The 12,565-nt window shown below is 42.5% G+C and overlaps 1 protein-coding gene across 1 annotated transcript in view; it reads left to right on the forward strand.

The window, feature by feature from the left end:
• Nucleotides 1-12,565, forward strand: part of LOC110159174 (far upstream element-binding protein 3-like) — a 47,334-nt gene that overhangs the window by 21,403 nt on the left and 13,366 nt on the right. The window contains exons 2-11 of the mRNA XM_055161882.1: nt 2,083-2,185; nt 5,469-5,499; nt 5,675-5,721; nt 7,318-7,389; nt 7,530-7,587; nt 7,725-7,887; nt 8,811-8,909; nt 9,086-9,181; nt 9,375-9,477; nt 9,575-9,675. Coding sequence (XP_055017857.1) covers nt 2,083-2,185; nt 5,469-5,499; nt 5,675-5,721; nt 7,318-7,389; nt 7,530-7,587; nt 7,725-7,887; nt 8,811-8,909; nt 9,086-9,181; nt 9,375-9,477; nt 9,575-9,675 — 873 coding nt within the window. The remainder of the gene's footprint in view (nt 1-2,082; nt 2,186-5,468; nt 5,500-5,674; nt 5,722-7,317; nt 7,390-7,529; nt 7,588-7,724; nt 7,888-8,810; nt 8,910-9,085; nt 9,182-9,374; nt 9,478-9,574; nt 9,676-12,565) is intronic.

Genomic DNA, 12,565 nt, shown 5'->3' on the forward strand with positions numbered 1-12,565 from the left:
TTCCTGTAGCACCACATGACATCACAAGGTGGAACAGAGCGTTTTCAGATACAAAAAAAGAGATATAAATATTATCAGTGATTGTGGGTCCAGTGTTTGGAGCGTGTGTCTGACGGAGCTGAACTGAGCTGCTCTTTTCTTCTGTTTCCTGTGGACAAACTCAAGGCCGAGCGCTCGAACGGCTTTTGTCTGTTTTTCTCTCATTTTGTCTATTATTGTGCGTTTGTGCGTCTGTGTGTGTGTTTGTGTGTGTGCGTTTGTGTGTGTGCGTTTGTGTAGGTGAGGTCAGGAGAGCCTCTTGACTCCGGGAAAGGCAGGGCAAAAGCTGCAGCTGAGACTCTGAATGAAAGAGCGAGGAGAAAGAGTCCCACCCTGTGATGTCATCTGGTGCTAATGCAGAACTACTTGTTTTTTTAAAGTCATGCGTTCGTTTAGAATATTTAACGAACGCGCAGGATTTATTTTGTGTTTCCACTTTTGTCCGATGCTCAAACACTGGAGACAAAATGAAGGACATAACAGTCTCTGGTTAGGGGCGTGCAAAAATATTGAAATATCGATATATCGTATCGTTTAATGTGATGGTACAGTATCGATATCATGAGCTGCTGTATCGATATATATTGCTAAGAGTATTTTTTTTTTTTTTTACATGTTTTGGTAAATTATTTTGTTAGAGCTACAGTTTTGTTGTTTGTTCAGAGGAAGGCACACTGCAAAAACTAATAGATTTGTTCAAAATGACTTAAATTAAGAACGTTTGACTTTATTTGAGTCGATTCTACCGATTTTTATTCGATTTTATCCAATCGAAAGCTCACTGAATCGAGATGTATATCGTATCGTGGCCTGTGTATCGAGATATGTGTCGTATCGGCAACTTCTTACTGATACCAGCTCTAATTCTCACCTTCAGGTCTGAATCCTGGAGGTTTTAGTGTTTTTAGGGTTTTGTAGACGAGGTTTCTGAGGTGCTCGTCTCAACTGTTTTTGAAATCAAGACTTTTCGGCTCCATCCAGAAACCATTTTCCATTTGATTTGGGAAAAGTCTGGACCAGTGATGGATTACACCTCCTGTGTTTCAGCTGCTTTTCACCTGAGCACAGGTTTAAGTATTTGTAATTAAAACAAGTGTTATACCTTCACTGTATAAATGTCAGTTTACTTTTCTTTGACAATGCAGTGTTTCCCGCAGAAAATTGATTAGTCAAGAGGGTGACGAGGGTGGCACTGGGGCGCGACGACTGTAGTTTTGTGAGGATTCATGTGGTTCAGAGACGTAGTCAAGGCGGGGGGGTAATTGTTGTCAAGGCGGCCGCTCTAAGTATAAAGCGCCGCAGGAAACTCTGAAATGGATAAACAAGCAATACTTCTAACCTCAGAATTCACAGAAAAGGTGAAAAAAAGTGAACAAAAACACAGAGGGAACTACATAGACCATGATCCTTTGCTCCATTTCAGTGCAGACGACAGAAGAAATAACATTTCTAACACTTTTAAGTCTTAGTTTTTTGGATTAAATCTAGTCAAGGCATTTTAAGAGGAGAGGAGGAGGAGCATATTCAGTTTTGTTTGCAGCCTCCACAAAATGTCACAATAAATATACTGTGAGATGTATATTGTGAAAATATTGTACAGAGAGATTTGGATATTGTTACATCTAATCGTGAACTTTCCCACGATATCGTAATAAATATCGTACCGTGATGATATCGTATCGTGAGACTTGGATATCGTTACACCTCTAGTTTGAGCCTAAACCCTTCGACTTTAACTTTCCACCAAAATCACCGTGTTCCTCTTCACATCAGCAGCAACAACCTGCATGCTAACGCGCACTTCCTCATTATTAGACAATTAAAACACTGACCTGCTGCTGGTGTGTGTTTAATGAAGTACTGGGAAAGACGAAGTCCGCTTCAGTACAAGGAAACCGTTTCAGGGTTTTTAAAAACACGTGTGTCGTATTGGACTTTTTTACATGATGATGGTTCAGAGTCGTGATTGTAAATGTTGTAAATGTTGTAAATGTTGTAAATGTTGTAAATGTTGTAAATGTTGTAAATGTTTGTTTTGGGCAGATGGTGGGAAAGATGGGCGCTGAAGGCCTTCCTCACATGAACAACTCCTCTTCTTCTGTGGAACAGTCTCTGTACTACAGCGGCCAGAAACGCGAGGACACAGGTACTGCAATACTACAAATATATATACACAAGTACTACACTACTACAAATATATACACAAGTACTACACTACTACAAATATATACACAAGTACTGCACTACTACAAATATATATACAGAAATACTGCACTACTACAAATATATACACAAGTACTACACTACTACAAATATATACACAAGTACTACACTACTACAAATATATACACAAGTACTGCACTACTACAAATATATACACAAGTACTGCACTACTACAAATATATATACACAAGTACTACACTACTACAAATATATACACAAGTACTACACTACTACAAATATATACACAAGTACTACACTACTACAAATATATACACAAGTACTACACTACTACAAATATATATACACAAGTACTACACTACTACAAATATATACACAAGTACTACACTACTACAAATATATACACAAGTACTACACTACTACAAATATATACACAAGTACTACACTACTACAAATATATATACACAAGTACTGCACTACTACAAATATATACACAAGTACTACACTACTACAAATATATACACAAGTACTACACTACTACAAATATATACACAAGTACTACACTACTACAAATATATACACAAGTACTGCACTACTACAAATATATATACACAAGTACTACACTACTACAAATATATATACACAAGTACTACACTACTACAAATATATACACAAGTACTACACTACTACAAATAATACACAAGTACTACTACTACAATATACACAAGTACTGCACTACTACAAATATATACACAAGTACTGCACTACTACAAATATATATACACAAGTACTGCACTACTACAAATATATATACACAAGTACTACACTACTACAAATATATATACACAAGTACTACACTACTACAAATATATATACACAAGTACTGCACTACTACAAATATATATACACAAGTACTGCACTACTACAAATATATATACACAAGTACTACACTACTACAAATATATACACAAGTACTGCACTACTACAAATATATACACAAGTACTACACTACTACAAATATATACACAAGTACTACACTACTACAAATATATATACACAAGTACTGCACTACTACAAATATATAACACAAGTACTGCACTACTACAAATATATACACAAGTACTGCACTACTACAAATATATACACAAGTACTGCACTACTACAAATATATATACACAAGTACTGCACTACTACAAATATATATACACAAGTACTACACTACTACAAATATATATACACAAGTACTACACTACTACACAAATATATACACAAGTACTACACTACTACACAAATATATACACAAGTACTGCACTACTACAAATATATATACACAAGTACTGCACTACTACAAATATATATATACACAAGTACTGCACTACTACAAATATATATATACACAAGTACTGCACTACTACAAATATATATACACAAGTACTGCACTACTACAAATATATATACACAAGTACTGCACTACTACAAATATATATACACAAGTACTGCACTACTACAAATATATACACAATACTGCACACTACTATAATACACAAGTAAATATATATATACACATACACACGTACTGCACTACTACAAATATATACACACAAGTACTGCACTACTACAAATATATATACACACAAGTACTGCACTACTACAAATATATATACACACAAGTACTGCACTACTACAAATATATATACAGAAATACTGCACTACAAATATATACACAAGTACTGCACTACTACAAATATACACACAAGTACTGCACTATTGTAAATATATATATACACATACACACGAGCACTGCACTACTACAAATATATATACACACAAGTACTGCACTACTACAAATATATATATACACACAAGTACTGCACTACTACAAATATATATACACACAAGTACTGCACTACTACACATATATATACACACAAGTACTGCACTACTACACATATATATACACACAAGTACTGCACTACTACACATACACACACACACGCAGCAGGTGTCAGTTCTTTTCTCCCTTATTTATTACACAAGACACTTTCTGATCAGGTCACAGTGTCAGTGTAGAAAAATAAAAACAGAACAGGTTGTAAACTGTTTGCAGTCGTCATACGTTCTTCTTCACTCACCTTCTGTATTCAGAGCGTTTCACTTTTCACATCACTCAGAGCCCAGAGCGTGAAGATGAATCTGTGTGTCATTCATTCATTTGTTTTTCAAAATAAAACCAAAAATAAGAAAACTTTATTATATGTCTCCAAAACCAAAATGTAAAAATGGATAATGGACCGAACGGTCTCAGGCCCAGTCTGATCCTGCTCTTAGTCCTTGTTTGGTCCTGGTTTGGTCCCGGTCTTAGTCCCAGTCTCAGTCTCAGTCCCAGTCTTATTCCTGGTCTGGTCCCGATCTTGGTCCTGGTCCTGGTCTGGTTGCAGTCTCAGTCCTAAACCAGGACTAAACGAGGACTGAACCAGGACTGAACCAGGACTGAACCAGGACTGAACCAGGACTGAACCAGGACTGAACCAGGACTGAACCAGGACTGAACCAGGACTGTTGGGACGGGCCCGTAGGTGCGCCTGTGTAGATTTGTCGGGTGATCAGGAAAGAGGGACCAGACTGGGACTGAGACCTGGTTTAGACTTGTTTTAGTCCTGGTTCAGTCCGACATCACACTTGAAGTCACAAAAATAAGAAACTGTTGTTATGCATTTTTTCCATTTTTCATTTAAACACAAAATCAAAAACTGAAAAAACAAATCATTATCTGTTTTTTTTTTTTTTTTCATTTTGGTTTTGGAGATAAATAATGAAGAAAATATATATATATATTTTTTTTTTTCTTATTTTTGGGTTTATTTTGAAAAACAAATGAACAAACGACACACAGATTCAAAGTTCTTCCTCACTCACCTTCTGCATTCAGAGCCTCCTGATTATTCACCACTGTGAGTTGAGAAGCGCTTTTCACGTTTCACTCTTCACGTCTCTCAGATCTCAGAGTTTTTCCGTGACGGTAAAGCCGACAGCAACTCGCATCCAATGTTTTCTAATGAGCCGTGGACATATTTTGACTTTAAGAGCGGCTCGTACGACGTGTCTGTGCAGCGAAAGGAAACGTTTTGCTCAAATACATGCGGGAAAATCTGAAAAATCCAGTTCCAGGGCCTTTTGAGTCTTTATTTGTGACACACGACTCAGATTCAGATTGAAGTTTGTGATGATTCTGTTCTGTGTGATTCCAGGGAACCAGCTGGGAGCCATGAGCCATCAGAGGTACGGGCCCCTCCATTGATCCTCTCCGTGCATGAACCTGTGTGTGTGTGGACGTGTGTGTGGAGGCACCGCGGGGCCCCCGGCGTTCACCCGTTCACTCCCCCTCTCATATTGATCTGATCTACATGTCGTTGGGCTCGGGGTGATTCTGATGTGCTTCTGATGTGTGTTTCAGAGTGATCACAGAGGATTACAAGGTCCCAGACAAAATGGTGGGATTCAGTAAGTATGTTTTTGTGCTTTTTACCGTGAGAGACGCAGACGGACACACAGACAGGACAGTGTTGGGGAGTAACAGATTACATGTACCAGAGTTATGTAATCAGAGTACAAATTATAAGTAACTGTATTCAGTTACAGTTACTGTTTCAGTGAGTGGTAATTGGATTACAGTTACTTTGTTGAAATAAATGGATTACATGGTGGTATTTTCCTGTCACATTTTCACGTTTTGGGCTAAATCCCACGTCTCCTTCCGTACTGCGTAGACATTGCCGGTCTACTGTGCCCCTCTAAACTAGAACTAACACCAGGACTAAAACCGGGACTAAACCAGGCCTAAACTAATACTAAAACCAGGACTAAAGCCAGGACTAAAGCCAGGACTAAGGCCAGGACTAAGGCCAGGACTAAGGCCAGGACTAAGGCCAGGACTAAGGCCAGGACTAAGGCCAGGACTAAGGCCAGGACTAAAGCCTCAGGACTAAAGCCAGGACTAAGGCCAGGACTAAGGCCAGGACTAAGGCCAGGACTAAGGCCAGGACTAAGCAGGACTAAAGCCAGGACTAAAGCCAGGACTAAAGCCAGGACTAAGGCCAGGACTAGACCAGGAACTAAAACCAGGACAAAACATCTTATGTTAAGATTTCCTAGTCTTTGCTACTTTATGGTAAACAGTTGTTTATTCATGGAGACTTGGGCTCAACAGACAATTTAAAGAGAACAAACAAGAATTTTCAGGATGTGGTTGGTACATTCATGTAGTTTTAAAAACATGACAATATCAAGTAATCCAATGTATTCAGACTACGTTACTCACCTTAAGTAACTTCATGGATTCCGTTACAAACTACATTTTGGGATATGTAATCTGTAATCTGTAGGGGATTACATTTTAAAAGTAAACTTCCCAACACTGCAGACAGGACAGTGAAGGAGGCGTTCAAATCCGTGTGTCGTTCGTTCATTCATTTTTCAATATAAAACCAAACATAAGAAAATGAAAAAATCAACTATTTTCTTCATTATTTGTCTCCAAAGCCAAAATGAAAAAACAGATAATGATTCGTTTTTTTTTTTCAGTTTTCGATTTTGTGTTTAAATGAAAAATGGAAAAAACGGATAACGGCCGTTTCCCGTTTACGTGACTAACTGTGATGCCGGACTGAACCAGGACTGAACCAGGTCCGGGACAGAGACCGGGACAGAGACCGGGACAGGGACAGAGACCGGGACAGAGACCGGGACAGAGACCGGACAGGGACAGAGACCAGGACAGAGGACCGGGACAGGGACAGAGACCAGGACAGGGACCGGGACAGGGACCGGGACAGGGACAGAGACCAGGACAGGGACCGGGACAGGGACAGAGACCAGGACAGGGACCGGGACAGGGACCGAGACCGGGACAGGGACCGGGACCGAGATCGGGACCGGGACAGGGACCGGGACCGGGACCGGGACCGGGACCGGGACCGGGACCGGGACCGGGACAGGGACCGGGACAGGGACCGAGACCGAGACCAGATGCTCAGAGTGTGTGTGTGTGTGTGTGTGTGTGTGTGTGTTGCGTTTTTGTGTGTGTGTGTGTGTTTTCAGTCATCGGTCGGGGAGGGGAGCAGATCACCAGAATCCAGCTGGAGTCGGGCTGTAAAATTCAGATCGCAGCAGGTCAGACACACACCGCTCTATTTGTATTTGTTGTGTATGTGTTTGTGTTCATGTGTGACCAGAGTAACTCCTCTTCTTCTTCTTCCTCCTCCTCCCCCTCCTCTTCTTTTTCGTTTTCTTCTTCTCCTGTTGTGCTGCAGACAGTGGAGGTCTGATGGAGCGGCCATGTTCTCTCACTGGGACCCCAGAGAGCATCGAGTGAGTCTGCGGCTACGTTTAAACTCTAGATTTTCATGTATTTCTAAATAGGACTTCGGGACTTGTGGTCAATATGTCGTAGTTTCATAGAAAAGTAAAAACAGGAGGCTCATCTGTCTTGTGTGTGTGTTCCTCAGACAGGCGAAGCGTTTGCTGGTTCAGATCGTGGATCGCTGCAGAAACGGCCCTGGGTTCCACTCAGATGCCGACGGAGCCGCATCAGTGCAGGAGATGCTCATCCCGGCCAGTAAAGTGGGACTGGTGATCGGACGAGGAGGAGACACCATCAAACATCTACAGGTGACACGGGGGACATTAAGATACAGAGACGTGAGAGATTCCGTTTGAAAAAGCGATAATATTTCAGTTGTTGATTTGTAAGTTCCTTTAAGGGACACACAAATAACATCCATATTGAAGATGGTGATTACAGTAACGATAGTCGGCCTGTAAAATGTAGAATTGTGAGAGTAGACTGTTGAATACATTATCAGTGTTATAAATTATTATATTGGAGGCAAAGTGCACTGAAACGTCTCTTTTCCACGGCCATGGTTATTTTGTCCAATCACCTCGTCTGGGTGTTTTAACCTCATGTCAGCTAAACCAATCCAGAAGCCGCTCAGACGCCTTTGGTTCTCCCTCAGACCCTTTAGGTTCCACCCCAGACCCTCGGGTTCCCCTCAGACTCTTTGGGTTCCCCTTAGATGCCTTGGGTTCCCCTCCAGACCCTTCAGGTTCCCCTTCAGACTCTTGAGGTTCCCTCCAGACCCTCGGGTTCCCCTTAGACACCTTGGGTTCCACCCCAGACCCTCAGGTTCCGCTCAGACTCTTTGGATTCCCCTTATAGATGCCTTGGGTTCCCCCTCAGACCCTTCAGGTTCCCCTTCAAACCCTCGGGTTCCCCTTAGACGCCTGTGTTCCCCTCCAGACCCTTCAGGTTCCCTCCAGACCCTTGTTTTCCCCTCAGACCCTGCAAGTTCCCCTTCAGACTCTTCAGGTTCCCTCCAGACTCTCAGGTTCTCCTTAGACGTCTTGGGTTCCCCCTCAGATTCTTCAGGTTCCACCCCAGACCCTTGGGTTCCCCTTAGACCCTTCAGGTTCCCCTTCAGACCCTCAAACAGATCAGTACAGTTCCCTGTGGACAGTGGAGACAGACTCGGGCCGCTCTCACCTGCTCCAGAGTGATCAGTGTAAATGAGGCAGATGTTCTTGTGCTTCAGGAGAGAGCCGGAGTGAAGATGATGATGATCCAGGATGGACCTATGCCAACAGGAGCAGACAAACCCCTCAGGATCTCAGGGGACCCGTACAAAGTGCAGGTGAGAACAAGAGCTACGATTTACAGCTGCAGGTTCACAAACTCGATTATAGACCAAGATTTAAATATAAAGTGAAATGTTCTCTGAGTGGGGAGATGGTTTTAGTCGTGTTTTCTGTGGTCCCTGTATGTCCTGGTTGATTTCTCTGTTTAATGTGTGCGTTTGTGTTTTTGCAGGCGGCCCGGGAGCTGGTCCTGGAGGTGATCCGGGAGAAGGACGGAGACTTCAGAAGAAACGACTTTGGCGCTCGACTCGGAGGAACCTCTGTGGACGTAAGGCTCAGATCCCGCACTGATAACGGTCCAAAAACATTTAGGTCTTTTACTTTATTTAGTTCAACTGGACAAATCATCTAAAGGGCCTGGACCCGAGTTCTTAACATGTGTTTCAGCAAAATTCTCTTGCCCAGTCCAGATTTGTTGTATAAGCAGCTCGAGGTCAAAATCCCCCTCGGTGTCTGTGCAGGTGCCTGTGCCGCGCTTCGCTGTGGGGATCGTGATCGGACGAAACGGAGAGATGATCAAGAAAATCCAGAACGACGCCGGGGTCAGAATCCAGTTCAAAGCAGGTACTGGACCGAGCCCGGAGGGACAGGGGACGAGGACGAGGCCTGTGCGTCTCCTTCTCACCCGAGTCCAGAGTTTAACGAGAGTTTTTGTTTCCAGACGATGGCATCAGTCCTGAGCGTGTGGCGATGGTCATGGGGCAGATGGACCGCTGTCAGCACGCCATCCACATGATCAACGAGCTCATCCAGACCGCGCAGGTGAACCAAACAAACACACCCACAGTATATAAAACCAACAAACTCATCCAGATGCACAGGTGAACAAAACAAACACACCCACAGCTCATCCAGACTGCGCAGGTGAACAAAACAAACACACCCACAGTATATATAACAAACAAGCTCATCCAGACTGCGCAGGTGAACAAAACAAACACACCCACAGTATATATATATATAACAAACAAGCTCATCCAGACTGCGCAGGTGAACAAAACAAACACACCCACAGTATATATAACAAACAAGCTCATCCAGACTGCGCAGGTGAACAAAACAAACACACCCACAGTATATATAACAAACAAGCTTATCCAGACTGCACAGGTGAACAAAACAAACTCACCCACAGTATATATAACAAACAAGCTTATCCAGACTGCACAGGTGAACAAAACAAACACACCCAAAGTTTATCCAGATGCACAGGTGAACAAAACAAACACACCCACAGTATCTATAACAAACAAGCTCATCCAGATGCGCAGGTATAAGAAACCTTCACTATCTATTGACACTTATGCAGTGTGGGTGAAGTGTCTTGCCTAAGGACACAACGCCTGGCGCCCCCCTGTGGCTCCTGCTGTTCCCAGTGTCTCCCACCCAAGTCCTGACCAGGCCCGGCTTAGCTGAGCTTCTGAGATCTGACGAGATCAGGCTTTGATAAGATTGTATGGCCACAATATTTATTAAGAAAATCAAAAGTGTATCTGCGTACTTTTAAACCCAAGGCTCAACTCACAACATTCACAACATTATTTTTAGTCGTTAAAAGTTTGGAATATTAGCTTTGTCGGCACAATATATAAGCTGCCGTTACTCGAAAGCCAGTGGTTTATCAAAAGATCAGGTCGGTGTTTGGTGAGAAATAATTCTTTCATGTTCATCTGTATTGATCTTGGTCTGATGCTTTGGAAGGTTGGACTCAGGCTCCTCAGGGTCTGATTCAGTTTCCTTAAAGAGGCCGATCTTCTCCAAATAGAACCAGTCGCTTTAAATACAGCGTAAGACCAGCTGCTACGAGATCATCCACAACAGACTTTCTCTCAAGAGCCTCATGGCACCTGCTCCTCTCACACCTTTACCTCCTCCTCTTCCTCTTCCTCTTCCTCCTCGTCGTGTCTGACCTGTCGTCCTCGTCTGCAGGAGCGTGACGGCTTCAGCTCGTCTCTCAGGGGACGGGTTCGGAGTCGTGGGGACTGGCCCATCGGTTCCCCCGGGCCCCTTCAGGAAGTGACCTACACCATCCCAGCAGACAAGTGCGGCCTGGTCATCGGCAAAGGTAACGGCACGCACGCTCGCTCACACGCACCTTGAGGGTCCGTCACCTGCTCGTTTCTATGGATACGTTATTGCTTTGCCTGGAATGTTCTGCAGTGTGACATTATACATCTCTACTTTACATTTATTCAGCTAAAGGTGGATTTATAGCTCAAAAATACTTCGAAAAACTGACATTCCTGACCTGTAACTTGGTCTGGTTTGGTCTCCATGGAGCTAGAAAGGTTTAATGCCATACTGTGGAACATTCCAGACAAAGCAATAACATCTCCAAACACAGAGAAAAGCGTTTGACGGACTCCAGAAAAGTTACATCAACATAATTCTTTTAATCAGAGACATTTAAAGAGAGGGTACTAAGCAAAAATCCACATTTTTCTACCGTGTTGCAGTGTTATTCCCTCATCAAAAACACGTCCGAGGAGGTTTGAGTAATCTAGTGATCTCTCCTGGGCCCTATTCAAACCCTCTTTATTGTTAACTGTAAGATTCTGTCCTGTGCTCGGTCGGGCTGGTATCAGTGAGAAGTTGCCGATACGATACGCACCTCGATACAGTGCGCGTTCGGTTCGATACGATATATTTCAAATGGATTCGATACGGTTCAATAAAAAATAAAGGCTAAATCGTGGCAAATCGTGATACAAAAATAGTTTCTTAAACCGCTTCTTGTGCAAAGTTCATCTGAAACACAAATATTTTAATCCTCAAAACAGTGAAAATGTCAAATGAGTTTCTTTCGTCTAAACAAACAACAAAACTGTAACTGTAACAAAATAATTTAGTAAAATAAACCAAAATATTCTCTTGGCGATATATATCGATACAGCAGCCCACGATATCGATACTGAATCATCACAATACGATATATCAATATTTCAGTATTTTGTTCTCAGTTCTCCATAAATATAAAAAAAAAACATGATACAAAACACACTACAGCTTCACAAACCTGAGGTGATGTGCAGGAGTTTCATTAGTGGGAGGAATACTGATTGTGTTCTGATGACGCTCTGAAGGTGAAGCGAGTTAGCGCGGGGAGCAAAGGGAGGAGGAGCTCAAAAATCAAAAAGCTTATAAAACACGTAAATATGTTTGGGGTTTTTTTGGTGAATATAGGATTTTCAAAACAAAAGGAACGTGGAGATCTCAGTTTGTGATGATGTGTTACACTTGATATCCCATAGTCCCTCTTTAATTGCTAGTCTAATTTCTCTGCAGGTTCTGAGTGTAAATGTGGGTTTTTCTTAGAGAGGGTGTTTCCTGGTGTTGCTCAGGTCCAGGTTAAAGCGGCTGGAGCAGCTGTATCCTGTGTGAGTCTGTATCTGTAAAGCTGAGGTCACGTGTGAGGAGCCGAAGGTCACAAACCAATGGCCCCTTCATTAGAGCACAAAGGGCCAGGGCCATTCTGCTCCAGACATTTAGCAATCTCAAATCCCCCCAGCCTCACACCGTCTGCGCTCACAGGGTTCACCCCGAGTTTGTTTTAGGTGGAGCGCGGGTATGTGGCAGGACTGGGCACCTCTGTTCACCAGCGTCATCATTGGGTCATGTTATTTTGCATGAGGCTGCCAGTTTTTACCTAATT

The sequence above is a fragment of the Boleophthalmus pectinirostris genome, unplaced genomic scaffold (genome assembly GCF_026225935.1).
Source record: "Boleophthalmus pectinirostris isolate CB_2022bp ecotype Guang Dong unplaced genomic scaffold, ASM2622593v1 HiC_scaffold_4, whole genome shotgun sequence".
In the NCBI taxonomy this organism is placed as follows: Eukaryota; Metazoa; Chordata; class Actinopteri; order Gobiiformes; family Gobiidae; genus Boleophthalmus; species Boleophthalmus pectinirostris.